Source organism: Benincasa hispida, chromosome 11 (assembly GCF_009727055.1).
Source record: "Benincasa hispida cultivar B227 chromosome 11, ASM972705v1, whole genome shotgun sequence".
Classification (NCBI taxonomy): Eukaryota; Viridiplantae; Streptophyta; class Magnoliopsida; order Cucurbitales; family Cucurbitaceae; genus Benincasa; species Benincasa hispida.
In genome coordinates this window covers 83,103,952-83,124,390 of record NC_052359.1, presented here as the reverse complement: position 1 = coordinate 83,124,390, position 20,439 = coordinate 83,103,952, and the positions used below count along the sequence as shown (strand labels likewise).

The 20,439-nt window shown below is 33.0% G+C and overlaps 2 protein-coding genes across 2 annotated transcripts; one reads left to right on the top strand and one right to left on the bottom strand.

The window, feature by feature from the left end:
* Nucleotides 1–7,708: 7,708 nt before the first annotated feature.
* On the top strand, nt 7,709–9,179 carry LOC120089723. Its single transcript, XM_039047093.1, has one exon. The coding sequence runs from the start codon at nt 7,851–7,853 to the stop codon at nt 8,844–8,846; it is 996 nt and encodes a 331-aa protein (XP_038903021.1). The 5' UTR covers nt 7,709–7,850; the 3' UTR covers nt 8,847–9,179.
* A 1,619-nt stretch (nt 9,180–10,798) lies between these two features.
* Nucleotides 10,799–19,345, bottom strand: LOC120091794 (protein NRT1/ PTR FAMILY 5.8-like). Its single transcript, XM_039049914.1, has 4 exons — nt 19,143–19,345; nt 18,240–18,457; nt 12,454–12,992; nt 10,799–11,738 (listed from the first exon to the last, which is right to left on the bottom strand). Exons 1-4 carry the CDS (start codon nt 19,216–19,218, stop codon nt 10,895–10,897), a joined length of 1,677 nt encoding a protein of 558 aa, XP_038905842.1. The 5' UTR covers nt 19,219–19,345; the 3' UTR covers nt 10,799–10,894.
* Nucleotides 19,346–20,439: the final 1,094 nt, after the last annotated feature.

The following is a 20,439-nucleotide window of genomic DNA, read 5'->3' as shown; positions in this document are numbered from 1 at the left end:
GGACATTCCTCTCTTTTCGACAGTAGTAACATTTACTTCTGACACCACACCCTTTGTTCTCAACATTGTCTGGTAAGCCTGTAGCTCATTCAGTAGAGTAGTCAAATTTTATTCATTATTGCACTCAAAATTGCAGAAAACTCTTCGGAAGAGATTCTAGAATAAAACAAACTTGACTTATCTCGTCCATGACAACACCGTTTACTTTTGTTACATTAAAGTGGACCATCATGTCCAGGACATGTTCACGAACATTGGTCCCCTCTTTCATGTGACTGTTGTAAACGTACTTAATGGTATCACGCCTCAGGGTGAAGAACGGTTAATCTCTTTGGCAGTACTCATGTCCTCATGTTTCTTTGTCAACACATCAGATAAGCTGGCGAGGATATAAGCACGAGCTTTATCATTTTTTCTAACCCATCTGTCATATGCATCCCGAACAGTTTGGGTTGTATTAGAGCTAGGAATGGGAGGACAATCCTCCGTTAAGACAAACCGCAAATCGTCTATCACAAGTATTGTGTTTAAATTTGATTTCCAGGTCAAATAATTATCCCCGATAAGTTTATCTGATGCCAACAATTGTATTATTGAACTTGTCATTATAAAATTATAAACAAAATCTATAAGTGAATTGCTTTTAAAACCAATCAAGTTTTAACAATTTTAATAATGTACACAAAATTATTCTTTTGTAACGATACTACAACAAGACATTCTTGTCTAAATACTATCTCCAAAATAACTCATATTTCGATAGTCATTTAGGTACTGCTTCTTGGTCAGAATTTATTAACACTTAATAATTCTGTAAGTGTAGACCATCCATTTTCAGATCTTACAGGACGATATGAGTATGCCTTCGAAATAGAAGACAAATACCCAAGACAGAACTATAAGACCCTATTCATTTTACTAAAGCCTGGGTTGTTCCAAATCTTATGTTACAACCTTCCGTGGGGATCGCCACAGTTAATGACTAGCTAGTGCCGCCTAAAGACGACAGCAAGCGTAACATAGGAATCTCACAGTTCAGACTAATGGAAGAGACCGTAGGAAATGTTGACACATTTCCACCCACTTACTATGAATTACTTCATCCATTCACCTTGGTATTGACTCATACATCCACTCTCCGAATGGAGGTCACTTTCAGGGTGACACAAAATGTCATATGAATCTCATGGTGTGAACTATGTGGAAACGTGGCAGTTGAAATCGTACATTTGATTTCTGTTCAAACAACTTCCCCTTATTCACCAAAGTCTAAATTTAAGCTAAAAAATACTTTCCGAATGGAGGTCACTTCTAGGGTGACACGAAGTATCGCTTAAATCTAGACTGTGAACTCTCAGGGACGCGAGAGCTAAGAATAACATATCGTATAGGTTATTAATCTCCCGCTGAAGTTTTCTAATAACTCTATCATATAGAAGTTATCGACTACCACTGAAGTATTCTAATTTTTAGGTAAATTTATACTTAGGTTCTTTTCCGGCTAATAAAAATAACTCTAAGTCTATGTGGTTTATCCAAATATAACTCTTATAAATGGACTTAAACCTATGATGTCTAGGTGATAAAGCCTTTTATTACCTCACATCACTCACGAATACTCATAAAATCAGTTATCAACGCTCAATTATTCGGCCATAATCCCCAGGTAGGAGGTGTTCTATAGACCGTCAACTTAAATACCCCCAACTTTCGACAGGTTTATTTACTGGTTGAATTTGTAACCCTAGTTTTATAAGTTTAATGATCTATTTTAACTATTAAAACAAGGGTTAACCTATGTGAGCATGCAACTGTTCTTTGTTATGGATTTTAAATGTCTAACCCAATTTTATAACAACTTATAAAACTTTAGACATGCTAAACATCCACAACATACATAAAGGCATTCGATATCTAATACAACATTTATATTAAATACAAGAAACCCTAACATGCATACTATATATTATAATAGCTTATAACATACTTTTAATGCATGTAGCATTCTTCCTATGGTGGGATTTTAAATCTAAATGGCATACTGTATGCACATACAAGATTTATTTAATCATAACATACATCCGATGCATAAATAATTAAATACGGACTGATATGATTTTAGTTTTTGCAAAAACAAGCAAACAAAAGCCTAACTATTACAAAACAGCTTTAACACCGCTCAAATCACTCCAAACCACTTGAATCGGACCCGAACCATCTGAACCGGACTAGCAGAGTTTTAACTAGACTAGCAGAGTTTGAACCGGACCAGCCAAAAACCATTTGAGGCTGAACCGGACTAGACCTCAAGAGAATCGGTCGAACTGGCTACTCTCGCTCTCGCTCAAAGTCTCGCTAAGTCTCATCATTTAGCAATGACAGCTATCGTCATACGTTTGCCTAATCCTTTAGTGTTTGCATGATCGTTTAGCAGCCAACGCATATCGCCTAACCAAGGTACACGATCATTAATGTCTGCCTTCTATCGCATAGTGTCATCGTCTAGTGCCGGAGGATGCTACATGATTACTTAGTGTCCAACACTATCGCGCAACTTCATCATTTAGCACATACAATTTACTGCACGATCGCTTAGTGCCATCGTTTAGCGCTTCGTCTTGATTGTTTAGTGGGTACACAAGGTAAGCGATCACTTAATGCTATTGCATAGCTCTCGATGCATCGCCTAGTTACTGTACATAGGTAAAAGATCGGTTAATGCTATCGCTTAGCATTTCAATGCATCGCTTAGTTTCCACATAGAGGTAAATCATGTAGCATTATCGCTTAGCTCCCACCCAAAGCTACACAATCGTGTAGTGCCATCGCATAGCAATACAACGCATCACTTAACTCCCACAGGTACACGATCGTCTAGCGCACAACACCTAAACGATCAATGCCCGAAGCTATACAATCGTTTAGCTTTTCTTCACATCATCTAATGCATGAAGCTAGACGATCGTTTAGCTACTGAAGCTCACCGACGATATGAATAGAGGCTGAACGTCTGGAATCTACAACTTGACTTTTTCGCTTGTTTCTTCGAATTATGGCTTAATTTCAACTCTAATGACTCCAAATAAATTACAGACTCTTGGGAAGACATATAAGCTCATCAAACAAGAGCCAATTAAAAATTTAAATAATAAATTAAAGAGAAATGAAAAGCCAAAACCTAGAAAACCATATCAGGACAACAGTTTCATATTCTCATATAAAACACCCACCAAACCAATATTAAACTGAATTGAATGCTTATTTGATGCTCTGATACCAATTATTGGGATGATACCAGCATGTGGCGGAAGTGACGAGGATCGATAAGCACTCTAATTGATTTTGGCAAAAACGAAAACATGCTTAAGTAGAATTTAATGGGTTTCAAGACATACCTTTGAAGAATCGTTGAAATCTCAATTTCCAGCTGCTAATTCCTCCAAATCTTTGTGCAGACCACCACAAGATCTTTCCTACTATTCTCTTGGTGCTCTAACTTGAGTTGTGGGACTCAAAATAAGTTGGAATCAAAGGGAATTTGGAGAATGCTCACAGCAACAACCCAATGAAGAACACCTTATTCTCACGAATTTTCAGCTAAAATTCTATCGGTTGCCTTCCTTCAACTTCACTCCAATCTCTTCAATATATTATAGACTATCATGTAAAGAGATTTACTACATGGGATGCAACTCATGCTTGAAGTAAATGAAGCTTGAAGATAATGAGTTGTTTGTGAACTAGTTTGAAGATGAAGTTGAAAAATCTCATTTTTTTTCTTTTTGTGTAATTTCTATTTCCAAAATCCAATTTAGATTTTAAAATCATAATTGATTTCTAAAATCAAAATTTATTTCATAAATTAATTTTCTAATAAAATTAATAAATAATTATTTAAACAATTTAAATAATTCTAATTAATTTAATATCCAATATTAAATTAATTTTACAAAAATCCATTTTCATATATTTAAATCATATTTAAATATTTATTCTCCAATTTCATTTGATTCTAATTTGAACGTTTCAAATTAACTTATCACACCACTCTAGAGTTAATCCATTTTCGAGCTAGCAGGGGGATTTCGTGGACCTACAGATCATGAGCTCCAACGATCCGAGATTAATCGGCTAAACTCATTAGACCGATCTAACCACCATTCGTTAACTAATGGATCACTCCACTAAAGCCCATAGTTGAACTCCCCTCACTGCAGATATATTATGTCCACTCGATATAACCATGATTAGTAAGTCAACCATTCACAAGTTGTTCGTAATAACGGCTGGGTCGAATCTTTGTTTTACCCCTGAAATTACCTCTTGTTCCTTAAACCCCCCACTGATCCCCTAATGAACAATTTTTTTGTGATCCAATCAACAAAACTGAGTCCTTCTCGGGCAATGAGAGGGCGGGGCCCCTTGTTCAAGACCCAGAATCAGCACTTAAGGGAACAACCTCTCTACTATCTTTAAAGCGGGTAGGAGTGAATTCCGTCTTGCACCCTATGTCCCAGCTATCTATCCAGTCTTACCCCTGAAATGGGAGGTTTATTGAGCCAACCCTCACCTATGCAAATCTAAGGATAATTCCAAATAAACATGAGTCCATAGTTAGCTCAGGATTAAGGTCAAGTTACCTAGGTCATCGCTTTGAAATAGTTAGTCTTAAACTATAAACTGCATTGTAAAGTAAGAGTGACTAATTTCGTGGTCCGATCTTGTACAAATCATTTTGCACAAGGACACCCTTACTTCTCATGTCCCAACATGAACGAATTAGGATCACTTCGTCTATAGCACTTTACAATTCCTTGTAACAACTACAGAGCAGGCTGCATCCAATAGTGTTACTAGAATAAGGTACCCGACCTTATTCATATACTATATATCATTTTGACTATTTACTCGAACCTGATCCATCTTTATGTCTCCATATAAAGTTCAAGTACTCACCCAATAGTCAAGGGACTTTTAGGTTTATTGGATTTCTAATAAGCAATACATCAATTCAATAACACTTTTATTGAATTTTCCAAAATAAGTTCCATTGTTTACAAACCACAAGTTTTAGGACATAAAGCCCAACACAAACATTATATAAACTTTTGCCGCTAGGTAGAAGTATGGGATTATGTCCTTATTCTTGAATTTGTCTATTAAATTGTTCCGAATATGGTATATACACAGGGCATGAAATGCATCAGGGAATATACTTGCAATAGCCTTTACAATTGAGATATGATGATTTTATATAATCACTAAATTGGGAATGTCTCCTATCGAAGCCTTCAAATGATTCATGAACTAAGTCCCTGATGCATCGTTCTCAACATCTACAATAATGAAGATGATAGGATATATGTTGTTATTGCCATCGATACATGTTGCTATTAATAACACACCTTTGTATTTCTCATGTAAATGGGTCCCATCAACAACGATTACTGGGAGGATGCAGTTTAGAAAATCCATGACACACGGACCAAGTGCCATGAAGACGTACTTGAAGTATTGTCCGTCCTCTACTTCAACCTCAAATATCGTAACTGGATTTGCAAGCTTAAGTGTCTCGTCATATGCCTTAACAATAGTATATGATCCTTCTGGTGACCCTCATGCAAACACCAATCCGTACTCTCTAGCACGATAAGTCCGCCCGTAACTTATGTTCACTCCATAATCTCGTCGGACCTCCTCAATTATATCCTTTGGGAGGTATGTTCGACCAACTTGTTCATATTTGGACTTGATTAAGTGTCCAATAATCCAACTTTTTGCTTATCGATGATTACTAATTCTCATTTCAAGATAACATGTATGCTCGCTGGGATATTTCTTCACTTTGAAAGATGCGAAGTAACATTATTGATCTACAATGGGATAAGCAAATCATTAATAAGTGAACGATTGTTTATACATTACTATCGTTTATAAATGTTTACATGATCGTTTATATTTTACTATACGATTGTTGGTAAATTACTACACGATCGTTTATAATTTACTAAACAATCGTGTATAAATTACTATACGATCGTTTATAATTTACTATACAATCGTATTGTAATTTATGAACGATCGTCTATATTGTAATGAGCGATCGTCTAGTAATTTATGAACGATCGTTTATATAGTAATGAACGATTGTGTATATATTACTATATGATCGTTCATTTAATGCTAAACAACACTTATTATGAAAACAATATAGGACAAGAAATCTTAGAATATCACTTACATTCTATCCGTTTCTGAATCTGACGATGAAAGTGATCGACGAAGATGTTGGATTGAAATTCTGAGAGAAAGCTATGAGAGAACAATGAGAGAATTTCGTGGGGAGTTCGACAGAAAATGAATACTGAGAGTGACCTTCCATTCTCTTCATACCAATGTTATTCAATGCTATTAGCAGAATATTAGTTGGGAATAAATGTTTTGGTAAATGTTGGTGTTGTATTGAATGCATATTGAATGAAGGGTTTAAGAAATCGTTGAAGGACAAAGAAATGTGGTGCAGTTTGAGGAGTTTTAAAAATTGGGGGTAATTTTGGATTTTCACATAAGCAAAAAGTCATTGGTAGAAAAGTTTTTAGGAAGAGACCATTGGTAGAAAAGTTTTTGGATTTTGAGTCATTTTGTAAAATTTTCCCTTTGAAAATTATAAATTCACTTCTAATAATTATTGTGCTTGTACTTGTACCCTCTAGGAGTGATTTTAAAATTCAAGTCAATTTTTAAAAATTATATAAAAAATGGATTTTTTTTAATTGAGCTAAAAATTCAAATATTTACATAGAAATATAAAACCTATGATTAAAATGGTGTAGAAACAAGCACAATTAAAAAAAAAAAAAATTATCAAATGAAACAGACTCTTGAGTTTTCTAAATTCATGGATTAACTAAATTCAAAATTAAAGATTGAGTTCTATTAAATTTAAAATTCAAATTTATATATGATAGACGAACTAAAAATTGAAAATTATGGATTTTCAGGTATTATTAAACACGAAATTGAATGAGAATGAGGAGAAAATGTCGTGTCATTTTGCTAGTCCATATGGCCCAAAAAAATAATATAAATTTAATATATTTTGCAACATAATCAATAAGTAATCCTATTTTTCCATTAATCAACTAAGTTAAAAGATACTTACAACTTTTATGTTTCCATTAATCAATTAAGTTAAAAATATTTAGAATTTTTGGACGTATTTGGGACAAAGAGTTGGTTATTATACTTCTAGGTTATTATAATTGAGTTTTAATAATTTGTGTTTGGGGTATAGATTATTTTAATTTGGATTATAATAGTATATGTTTGAGGTGTAAACTATTTTAGTTTGAGAAAGAAATAGTACTGTAGCAAATAATAAGCAAATAGTAAAAACGATAGGACATAGTAAATACTATAACAAATGGGAGTTTTAAAATAATGTTTACGGTAATAAATTAGAGGTTTTGAAATAGTATTTACGGTAGCAAGAGGAAGTTATTATAATCTTATGATAATTTTTGCTCTAAACACCCCTTTATATTTAAATCATAGGATATCCATTTTAAAACTTTATGGATTAAATAAACATTTATGAATGAAAAACGAGAAGAAAGAAAAAAAATATTTTGAGTTATATTTTGCCTAAAAAAATATTGTTATATATTAAAGAAAAAAAAAAGGAAAAATGAAAAGAAAACCAGAAAGAAAGAAAGGAAAAAAAAGAGTCAAAGCTCAAACGGATTAGAAAGAAAGACCGAAGAATTCGAAGCAGTCTGAGGAGAACTCTCATCGTCTCATATCAGCAAAAACATATTCACTGCAAAACAAAAGGCCGGCGAAATCCAACTATGGGGTTCTTCACCCTGTCCATCGCCGGCGGGGGTTTCTTCCTCATCGGCGCGTGGGAGGCACTCTCTTCCTTGAATTCCATTGCCAATTCAAATCCAAATCCACACGCATCTTCCTCCTCTCCCAACACCGCGCAAACCCCATCTCAATTTCCACCGTCAACCGCCAAAATCGCCTCATCTTCATCATCCCTCTCGTTCATCTTCGCCTTGCTTCTCTCATTTCTCGTCATTTTAAATTCCCTCGTTTCATTTTTCGATGCGGTCAATTCCAGCGATCGAGTCGGTTCCACCCTCCAGTTACCAGTTCTGGCCATTGCTTTTCTGTTTTTGCTCTACTCGATTCTCGGTCTTCTGGTCAATCTCAACGATTCATTTCATCTTCCATCAACAATCCTCAGTTTAATTGCGCTATTTGCTTTTGTGGAAGAGTTTTTGTTGTTCTACCTGCAGAGGAAAGATACCAGTGGAATCGAGAATCGGTATTTTGATCTCTTACTTGTTCCGATTACGATTTGTGTTATCTCTACAATGTTTGAATTGAAATCCCCCAAATTGAATTCTTCCAAAATTGTTCGTGGGGCTGGGCTGATTCTGCAGGGGACATGGTTTTTACAGATGGGGTTGTCTTTTTTCACCAACTTGATAACTGATGGGTGCTCTTTACACGAAAAGAGCAGAGGAAATTACACTATAAAATGCAAGGGGCACCCTGAATATCACAGAGCCAGAGCAATTGCTACGCTTCAGTTCAATTGCCATCTTGCCCTTCTCGTGGGTTTGGTGATTGGTGTATATTCAATCATCATTCATAGAAATGGAGGCACCAGTGATTTTTCGCATTACCGCCCAATCGGGGCGGAGATGCAGCCGTTTGGGTTTCAGGGTCAGTTCACTTTGGATTCTGATGATGATCTTGGTGAAGAGGGCAATTTGGGGAAGCCAAAGCAAGCGGTGGTCGATGTGGGTGTGAATGGTCACGATTCACATCAATGAGGTAAATTCCATTGGAAATCTGAAGTGGGGAATGTAAATTTGCGTTTATAGTTGTTTGTGTGTGGTTAGTTTAAACTGCAGATGTTGTGATTGACTTGTATCGAATGGTTAATATGCCCTAGATTTTTGTTTAGAAATAGAAAGAAGTTTTGCTGCTCTTATTGAGTTTTGTTTGGCGTAAGGGTGTTCATTTATTTAGTTTAAGTGCATACTGGAAGTAAAGCCTTGTGTTATTTCTTGTTCCTTTGAATGTTTTAAAATGGCTTTGAGGCTTGCCACTCGAATTTAGCATACCTCATTTTGGATCATAATAAGATGCTTACATTCCTTCTAGATGAAATTTGTGCCTCTATGAGACTGGTGCTTGGAGTATTCATTCCTAATGTATGGTTAAAAGATCTAAGAATACAAAAGTTCTTTCATGAAATGCTAATACATCATGAATTGCAGTCCTGTAAAACTTATACCAATGAGGACTAGAAAACATTTCAGTTGATATACTTGTCATTTCATGCCTTTTTTTCTTTTAATTCATTTACGCGTTTGTCTTACACCACTGGTCTCTTCAGGAAAGGGGAAAAAAGATCTTCAAGTGCCCCTTTAGTGTGTTACAAAAACATTTGTTTCTTCTAAAGAACTAGGTGGTTCTGATGATCTGTCTGTTTCCTTTTACTTCCTAGAAAAGTAGATTATAGGATCCAAGACTATCAAATGTGGGACTTGAAAATGATTTGATATAGATATTGGACTCCTCCAATAACCTTCGATGGGAACGATAAAATCAATAGCATGAATGGCCATGCAAATAAAGTTTTTCTATCTTTTGAAATGTTCGAATTACACACTCAAATTTTCAGTTTTCTGGATCTAGATAGGCGATATATTTGAATAAAGTCGTTTGCGTTGGATTTTAAAGTTGGTAGTAGAGATTTTTGGGGAAAAGATAATAGGGGCTTAATCTTGAAGAGTACTCCCTGCATTAAAGTATAGGGGAGGAACAGCAGAGTTGATGTTTTTGCCTTTTCGGTGAGATCTAATATCTGTTACACCTGTTAATTGGTGCAATCGACTACTGGCTGCTGAGTTCTAGGTCCTGTTTGGTTCGAGTTCAGTGACTCATCTTAGTGGTTCAAAAACCTATTCGAGAGTTGTTGGTTTGCTGTGAATATCAAGACTATGGTATGGCTACCGTGAGTTTGCATGAAAGGAAGAAAATAAGAGAATGATTAATTGGATACGATGGGATTCGGTGTATGTATTGTTGGAGTTGGAGATTTAAAGTATAAACATTGTCCTGATTTGTCAGAAGAGAGGAAAAGGTTGAACATCACGAACATATAAGCACATCTTTTATTGGCATGAAACTTGGTGGATAATGTAGAAGCAAAATCATGAGTTTAGGCTATTTGTATCCTTAGAAGATCAATGTCATGACTTGATTTTGATGGATGTGGATCAATAGTTTTGTTAACAAGCAACGGTCGATTAACACGTTGACGAGACATAATTAGAACCATAATTCAAAGTTGGAGACAAAAATAATTGTTTGGTACATTAGGGAACTTGGCAAAGTACGTTAATTTTTTGCATGAACTTCTCATTTCATCCCATTAAACCTCTGATTTTGAAATTTTTCCCTTATGCTTAACATCTAAATTTTTTTATTTGTTATCTACCTTTATTTTGAGAATAAAAAAAAATAGTTTTCAAAAAGTTAATTTTTATTTTTAAAATTTAGTTAAGAATTTAACCATTATACTCAATAAAGATGCAAATCATGATAAAAAAATTAGATGAAATAAACTTAATTTTCAAAAACAAAAATAAAAAATGAAATGATTATAAAATGAGACCTAATTTATTTCACTAATTTTATCCCTCTCAAAACAGGACTACATTGAAGTCAAGCATCCAGCTCTCATCTTTATTCTCTCTATCTATTTAACAAAGAGTGGGAAGAAAAAGATCCATTACAATCTGATTCCACAATTTAATGATTTCACTAAATATTTACAAAATCCATCAAACTGACAAAGCTTGATTCAAATTCAATATTGTGTTTCTTCTTCATTGATCCTACTTGTTCTGCAACATTTACACCAAATCACATACAATACAAAGCTCAACCCACTGCAAAATGCCAACAGCCAATAATATTTGTCCAACCTAGCTTCCCTCATGTCGTCGGAAAACCAGTTCGGCTTCCCCTCCATACTCGTCAACAACTCCACGACCGATATCATTATCGCACTGCAAAAGCTCCCAACGCCGAACACACTATTGTACAACGCAAACGCCGTTGTTCTCATGCTCACCGGAACCTCCGAGTAGAAGAACTCTTGCATCCCCACCACTGTGAAAATATCTGAAATTCCTAAGATTATATACTGAGGCAGAAGCCAGAAGATACTAAGCGGCACAAACGGCGACGACGATGCAGTTTTCGTCATCATCAACCTCTTGGCTTCAACAAGGGCAGCGAGAATCATGGCAATGGTGGAGAGGAACATTCCAACGCCCATCCTCTGCATCACAGTGATGCCCTTCTCAGCACCGGTAAAGAGACGGGTGATCGGGATCAAGACTTTGTCGTATAACGGCATGAGGAGGATTATGGAGATGGTGATGGCGCTCTGGAGGGTGGCGGGTGGGATCTTGAAGTCGGCGCCGATGTTTCTCTCCATTGTCATGCCTTGCTTGGTGAAGAAGGTAGCTGGTTGTTGGAAGATTACAGCAAACATTAGAAGCATTGTCCAAATTGGTAATAGCCGCAGAACCAGTTTTACCTTATCTGGTACACACACTCTCTCTCTTGGAATCATGTTGTTTTTGTCAACCATGGCCTTTATTGCTCCTGAGCTTTCATGACACAGTGGCTTGCTCTCTTGAAGCCTGCAAATCACATTTAATCAGCTGGTTAAAAGTTTAGCCTTCCCCAGATTATTTTGGTTTTTAAAAATTATGTTTGTTTTTTCAAAATTTCTCAAAGAAGTTTTAAATTCTTAGCCAAATATTATAAACAAAAAGAGAAGTTTGAGAAGTTTAAGAAAAATACTATTTGTTTTTAAGTAACTTTTTATTTTTCATTTTTAAAACAAAACCTATAACCACTCCTTCTACCTCTACACCTTCTTATTATTTTTTGCTAAGGCAAATTTTGAAAATTAAAAAAAGACCACCTTTTAAAAACTTATTTTTTTGTTTTTATAATTTGATTACGAATGCAACTATTTTACTTATAAAAATACATCTAATTGTAAGAAAATTGAGGAAAAAACACTTAATTAACAGAAAACGAAAAACCAAATAGTTACCGAATAAGCTTTAAAAAAATAGTTTTTTTTTTTTTAAATATTATTTGTTTTTTTTTAGGATTTGACTAAAAATTCAAGTATTTTTCAAAAAATCCAACAATTTTCAAAGACATAAAAACTAAAAAACTAAACCATTACCAACGGTACAGTTTTTCAAACTTAACTTAGATTTTATGTATTAAAAAACAAAGAAACCCATCCATGAAAATAATATTTATAGTTTTAATTTAAAAAAAATTAAATAATTATAAAATAGAGTTTTGAAGTTTAAATTAAAGTGGTTTGGTTCTTACTCTAACTCAACATCATCATCAGAGTCGCCATTGGACAAGGCAGCAACACTTGTGCAACACATGAGCCTGGAAGCAGTGGCTTTGAAAATCTCCATAATCTTCACAAACCTTCTCTCCTCAACTTGATCCTCTTCAACACCTGTTTTATAGCGATAAATTCTAGTGCCACAAGCAAACAGAGCAACAGAAGAAACCATGGCACACATGGGAATGGCAAACCCAATCACCCAACCAAAGTTGTCTTGAATGTAGGACATCACTGTCACACCAAGAAGGCTGCCACTGCATACTCCAAAGTACCACCATTGGAAGAACAAGCTCTTTTTCTTCGGATGAGGCGATGTCGGTGTTTTTGCATTGCTGGTGAGGAGTTCGGCGTCGTGGTGGTCGAGCTGATCGGCGCCGAAGGCTTGGAGAGAAGGGTTGTATCCACCCTGACCGAGGGAGATGAGGTAGAGGGACGAGAACAGAAACAAGGAGGCCATGTTTGTTGGCGACCATGATCTTGCTAATGCTGTTGATGTTAAAGCAACTAGACCCTGTTCAAAATTTAATCAGGTTTAATTATAAAAAATTATCGACCTAATTCGAAAATATATGCAAGTGTCGTAACTACCCAGTATATGGAATGAGCAATGATGCAGCTTGCATTGCCTTTTCTATACACAGTAGGAAAAAGTAAAAATAATTCAATTTCAATTTTTTTCCCTAGATTTTTATTGGGCTTTGGCTGGACAATGCACCATACATCGGTGCAACCCAAACTACTCGAGTTGAATTGAACAGTTCCTTTTAGTTTATTGGCTTATTTTCGTATTTATTATCATTATTTTTTGTAAGATGATCTTAACTTTTAGAGACAATTTTATAAAAAAACTTAAATCCTAAAACCCAAAAAGATTTCTTTAGTCACTTTTAAACTTGAATTTTGTGCACTTGCTTACATCATCATCAAATTACTTGTAACTTCTTTTTCCATCTTTTCAATTTTTTCCTTCGTGCGTTCTCTTCTACATGGTTTGTATCTTCTCTTTGTGAGATTTGATTTCAACGATTTTGTGTTGTAGAGCGAACATGGGAATGAGAGTAAGGACGTAAGAGTGAGAGGGACCGGTTTACATGAGAAAGAGAAAAGAGAGAGCGAGACCCAAATATGCATGCATGAAGTTCCGTTCTTGTAATTTCACTTGACTATAATGTGAGACAAAGATTAAAAAAAAAATCCCAAAAAGTAGGGAAGTTTTCATTTCCCTCCAAATATTGGGTCATACATATGATGAACTCGTTGTTTTATCTAAAAAAAAAATGAAAATAATAATGTATGACGTTTTACCTTGTTAAAACACATTAAGAGTGTGTCAATTATCCAAATTGTCCCTCGTGACTTTAGTGAGTGTGAGATTAAGATCATTTGTATAGTAGTGATCTCACATGCTAGGGTATTCCTTCCTCACGCCCTTGCGCTCGAACTCTTCCTCGCTCCCTCACTAATGCTTCTCTTCACTCTCTCACTAACACTCCCTCCTCATGCTCACACTTGCGCTCTCTCCTCTAAATCTTCATTGGTAATACACTACGAGTACCATGGTTAATATTAATACATTATTAGTGTGTCCTGACAATAACAAAGGGTAATCTTCGTTGTTTGTTCAAAAATTAAGGTAAATGGTAACTCGAGTATGAAACACACATCTACTTACAACTAGCAAAGGAGAAACAAACAAGCGATCATCTATACCAAATTTTTTAGATAATGAAGAAGAATAATTTACAAAACTAACCCTAAAATTACTGAAACACGCTGCCATATTAGCAAGATAGTGCACCTCTCCATCAGTTAATCTCGAACACCAAACGAAGGATACAATACGAGCAGCCTCAAATAATGAGAGAATCTCCTCCAACAAAAGAGACAATCTCCTCACCCGGACTGTCTTAGACAAGGAGACAATCTTCGAATTTCCTCTTCTACATCCTCACCGGTTTATATTTTTCTTAGAGAGATTTGGTATGTGAGGATCTCACGTTGGAAAAATCAAGGGACCTCACACTCTTGATATGATAGATGGGCTACTCTTATCATTACCAATTGATTTTGAGATGGAACCTCATGCTAGCTAATAGGTTATCAAGGTTTATAAAGCCCAAATGGATATTCGGTCCAATAAAAAGAAATTGTGATTGGATCAAAGATGGTGAACCTAAAAGAGGTACCATCTTGAGGGAACATGTTTAAGAATTTCAGCATTGAAAAAATCAAGGGAACTTACACTCCTTATAAAATAGATTTTGATATATTCGTGTGAAGTTTGATATTTTTTTTCAAAGGCCAACTTCATTGTCGGGTGATTTGTGCTGGGTTTATATGTTTTCTGTAGTTGATTTTTTTTTTCTTTACATATATTTTTCTTTCCTGCAATTCAAGAAAAAATAGATCATATTCTTATGGCAAACAATCGGAAATGATGTACCCTTTTCGAAATATTTAAATTCCACAAAAGGCAAATACTACAAGGAAAACATGGCTTCCCAACACTCAAAACCGTCGTCAAAGACTTGAAAACGTGTCAGAATAGGATCTCCAACAGTTGATCACACGTTCGCATGGCCTTCAGAAAAACCTCGTCAGAAGAGTATTTACTAACGCCCAAGCGAAAGCGTTGGCAGTGTAACTCTTTCGACGCCTTATATACTGAGTAATCCAAATTCTCTAGCATATTTTACTTTAAAAATGGGTAATACTTAAATACATCCGGATAGAATCTATCTTTTTATATCTCACTCTCGTCATTCATATAAATTTTTTTTTATTAAAATATATATAAAAAAAGAAATAAGAATAAAATATATATATTAAAAAAAGAATAAGTTAACACATGTCAAATTGTGATTAGACAATTTAGTAGAATGCATAAAGATAGGCGCTACTCGAAATGTAACTAAGTATTTTTTTAAAAAGATGTCCACTTCATAATTATTAAGTTTTGGCTAAAATTATAGTAAGGGAAAAAAAAGGGAAGAAAAAGACATAGCTCTTATTTTTTAAAAATGAAAAAGCTGATATATAATTGAACCAAATCATTGATTCACTTTTGCCTAAAGATTTGCAGCCCCCTATCCTTACACTGATCACATTAATATATAATAACCAAAGTAGAACCTCAAAATTTTCTATCTTTTCCCCCCTTTTTTCAAGTGAAAAGTATGTTTTTAGAAAACAAGTTTAGTTATTGTTTTTAATCAATAATCTGTATTTTAAAAAATCTAAAATAATATACGACTAGATTCTGAATGATAAATCAACTTCATTTTTAAAGCGAAAAAGCTTGACAAAATTGAAAGGACTCATTAAATTAAAATTTTATTGAGGATTGATTTTAAATATAGAAAATGAATTAAAATATTTATAAAATACATCAAAATTTTAAAACTATCAATGATAGATGTTATTCCATTAGTGATAAACACTGATAGAAGTTTATCATTGTCTATCAATGTCTATCATTGATAGTTTTAAAATTTTGCTATATCTTGTAAATATTTTCAATAATTTTACCCTTTAAAATAATTTCCCTTAAAAAAATCGATTTTTCAAATTTTCACTTTCTAGAAATATCATTTTCAAAATTCTTGATTAATATAATATATATAGTATATATATATATATAATATATATATATATATTTTATAAAAAACTTGTTTTTTATAAGTCTTTTTTTATTTAATTTTTATATAAAAATATTTAAAACAAACTTTAAAAAAATAGTTTTTTTAGTAGTTGTCAAATATTTCATTTTTTTTTTCCAAAAATGGCTTTTTTTTTAAGGAAAGGAAATACAACAAAAATTTCCACAAGAAGAGACAAAATTGGTGTGCTTTAATATTAGTTTTCTTTTAAATTTTTCCATTAGAAAATTCGAGGAATGGGCTTTTTTTGTTTAAAAAAAAAAAAAAAAATTAAAACTCATAATGATCGTAAAAAATAATTTATCTTTAAACTTTGTTGTGTATGGTTTAATCTTTATACTTCCAAAATTGGAACAATTTAGTCCTTTAGATATCAATAAATATTAATATAATCCTTATTCTTATAAATTTGTAACAATTTAATCTCTATGTTAAAAATACTATTAATATTTAGTAATTTTCGTACCATGGTAGATTAATAACCTATTAATATCAAGTTTGTCTATAAATTCACAAAACCAAATCATTACATAATCAAAATTAAAATATAAATTTGCTGAATAAATTTAGTTTTATAGTAGAAATTAAATTATTACAAATTAAAAAATATATAGATTAAATTGTTAACTTCTAATTTAAAAGTACAAGATGTAATTAAAACATTAGTAATTCGAAAATGCATTAATTTTTCTTTAAATATCTCTTTCTTCTTGACTTGACTAGAGCTAAAAACACATTAATTTTCTTTAAATATCTCCCAAGGTGTTCAAATACTTCACTCCAACTTCACTCCAATTCGAAAGTCAATGGTAGTCTGGTACAACTTATAATAATAAATAATAATAATAATAATAATAATAATAATACAAAAAAGAAAAAAAAAAAGAAAAAAAATATGCCTTTTCCTAAAAGTTTACAAATGTGTTCATGGGCTTTCAATTATTTCTAAAACATGTTTTGTGGATCCCACCTAAATATGTCTCTTAAAAAAAATTCCCTAAATGGTTTAAAAAATATTTATATTTCCTATTTTTTTAAAAAAATATTATCATAACCACAGAACATTATAAAGTATTTCAAATTTGTAAAGAATAAATAGTTATTGGCTAAAGAGTGTTACGAATGTGATTTGGGTTGAATCTTTTTTATTTTGAGTTAAATTGAAAAGTTATTATTGAATAATATAATATTAAATTCGTCTTTACCTATCAACTTAATGCTTTGGGTGATTTGAGATGATAGAGTAGGTTGGTTCAGGATGTCCAACTTTCACCAGTAAACTAAGTCTTTGGGTCAATTGGTGATTTAAGAGTTATTAACAATTTTTTTTTTTTAAATTTTATTGAAAAGGAGTTATTGACCACTTGAAAAGGATGTAGCCAATTGAAATATATATTCTAAATAAGCTCCGACATATGTCCCTCCTAATTTCCTTACTTAATACTAGTGAGGTAATGTAAGGTTGTATATAAACAAAGACATGATCCCAATCCACTAATGAGGTATACAACCTACTAGTCCTATATTTCTTAGTGCTAAAGATAGCACCATCTCGATTTTACTAAGCTCTTTTGTTACAAATTAGATCAATCTTTTAACTAGAAAGACTCAAAAAGAGCCAAGTTGAACATGTAGCTATAATCTCACATTATCTCAATAAAAGAAAGAACAATGATTAGGTAAAGTTTAGATTGAAGCTGATCCAAAATGATTCAAGTTAACAAAAATTGTGGTGCTATCTGGACTGCACCAAAAAAGGGTGCAGCCTAACATGCACCAAGTTATATATCTAAAATAAATCCACGAACTGCGTTCAACCATTAGTATGATTGTCGCAAATTCTGTGATACTTAAAATGTCAAACTCCCATCTCAACTAATTGAGATACAAGTACCGAGCTCTCTTAAAACCCGTATAAAGAAAACAACTAATTAAGACATTATAACCAAAAGGGAAGTGAAACAAAAGAAGCAAAATAATGTCAACACAATATGATGTGGGAGTAATGAGTCATGGTCCATTTGGGCCATATGATGTGTAATGACTCATCATCCAAAACCAAAACAAAATTAACGGATAAAGAGAGAAAAGTTGATTACCAGAACGTAAAGAAAAGCAGAAGCTAAAATGGTGGAATAACGATCCCAATAAGAATCAGCTAGCGGCGCCACCAGCAACGGCAGCATGGAAGTGAAACCGCACCAACTGCTCACGGTTTTCGCCGCCGATGAGTTGCTCATCTTCATCACGTCTGTTAAATACGTCACCAAGTTCGACGCCACCCCTTTGAATACAAACCTTTCCATCCCCGATACCACTGTTCAAAATCATCATCAATCTCATATAAAACGTCACGGCTTAAGACGATTTTCTGTTTCTCATTTTTCATTTCACATTTTTGTTTCTTGTTTCTGGTTAGTATTGATACACTTGATTCAAGTGTATTTAAAATTAGCGATTTAAAAATATAAGTAATGTTTAAAAAATCTTAAAATCCTAACTTGAAAACAACGGCATGCACCGACATAAACCTAACACAGAAACTGTATGGTCGATATGAGATCAGAGGTTTAATCCTAAAGGAAAAAAACAACTACATGCTAGTTTCTTATTTTCGTTTTATAATAAATATTATTTAATCACTTTTTTTAAAAAAAATTCAAAGATTATTTTTAAACTTTTTTTAATTTGTGTAGTAAAGAGGAGGGAGCATGGTGGAAACTAGTCATTGCATTTTTTCTTTTTTTGGGCAAAAAGAACTTTAAAAACTAATTTTAGTTTTATTTATTTATTAAATAAAAAATAAGAGGAAGAAATACCGAACTACAAAATATGAAAAAAAAAAAAAAAAATTCACATGCAGTTTGGCGTTTCTAAGGAAAATACAAATATAGAACGGAGAAAAGAATTTTTTTTAATCCATTAATAAAAATAGACTTTTATAAAAAAAATTAATTTTTACGAGAAACAGAAAAGAAGAAGGATATCAACGTTTGATTTACCTATAAGAAGAATACAGGATCGGCTCAAATATGGTCTGGATCTCGACGACTCTCTTTCTCCTCCTCCTGCAGCCATGGCAGCGGAGCTTGAGAGGCTGGAAGTTGCAGATGAAAATGGCGGTGGAAAAGAGAGACAAAGAGATATTTTGTAATTGTCTCTATATAGACAAACACTATGATCAATCCAACGTATATATCCACCAACGAAACAGAGCCCAATTTTCCTTTTTTTTTTTTAGAAAAAGAATTATCTTTTTTAAAGTATTTATTTTTGGAAGAAAAAGAAAAAGTTGTAGTTGATGATGGATATCAATGAGATTAGAACAGAATTCAGAGCACTTTGTTTGTTGTTACATGCATATATATGTACGTCAGTTTGAATTTGATTACTAGGATTCACCTCTACGTGCCACATCACCTGCCACGTGGATGCCTCCTATTTGGGCCGTTCTTCCTTGCTTTAATGGAAAATTTATAGCATATTCTCACCCTTTATAAATAAATCATAACGACGATTTTAATTCTCAATATAACTGTAAATAATATCACATAACCTTAATTCTAATTTTATAATTTATTTTAACAAAAAATATATTTTTAAAATTTGTTAAAAAAAAAATATACTTTTAAACTTTTCAAATCATAATTGAAACAAACTTCAAAATTTAGTTATATTTCATAAAATTTCACCCATTCAAAGGATACTATTTTGTCCTTACCAATGGCGTACACATCACCTATTAATTTTTTTTTTCCATGAAGTTGTCCTAAAACGTAGAGGTTCGAATCCTAACTTTGAAGGAGCTTTTTTTTAATAGTTTCGGGTAATTAATATTTAATAAGTTTTTAAACTTTCAATTTCGTGTCTAATAAATCCTTATAAGTTCAATTTTATGTATATTAAGTCTTTAGTCTATTCAATATTTTTTTAAAGAAAAGATTACTGATATAATATACTAAAAATTGAAAGTCTAGAATCTCATTAGACATAAAAGTTTATATTCACATCCATTCGATTAGTCAATTTAAAAAATATAGAATATTTAATGACTTAATTAGACACGAAATTGAAAATTTAATACCTATTAAAATTTATAAAGTTTCAAGACTTATTAGACACATTGAATATTCAAAAACATTTTAAATATTTCTTTATCTAGTTTATAGACATTTTAAATATTCTAAACACACCCCAAATAGATACAAACATGAAAGTCCATAGACTAAAATTTAAATTAAAAGAAAAAGAAAAAGGAAAAACGTCCCTATACCTGAACTAAAAATGGTCTCCACAAGA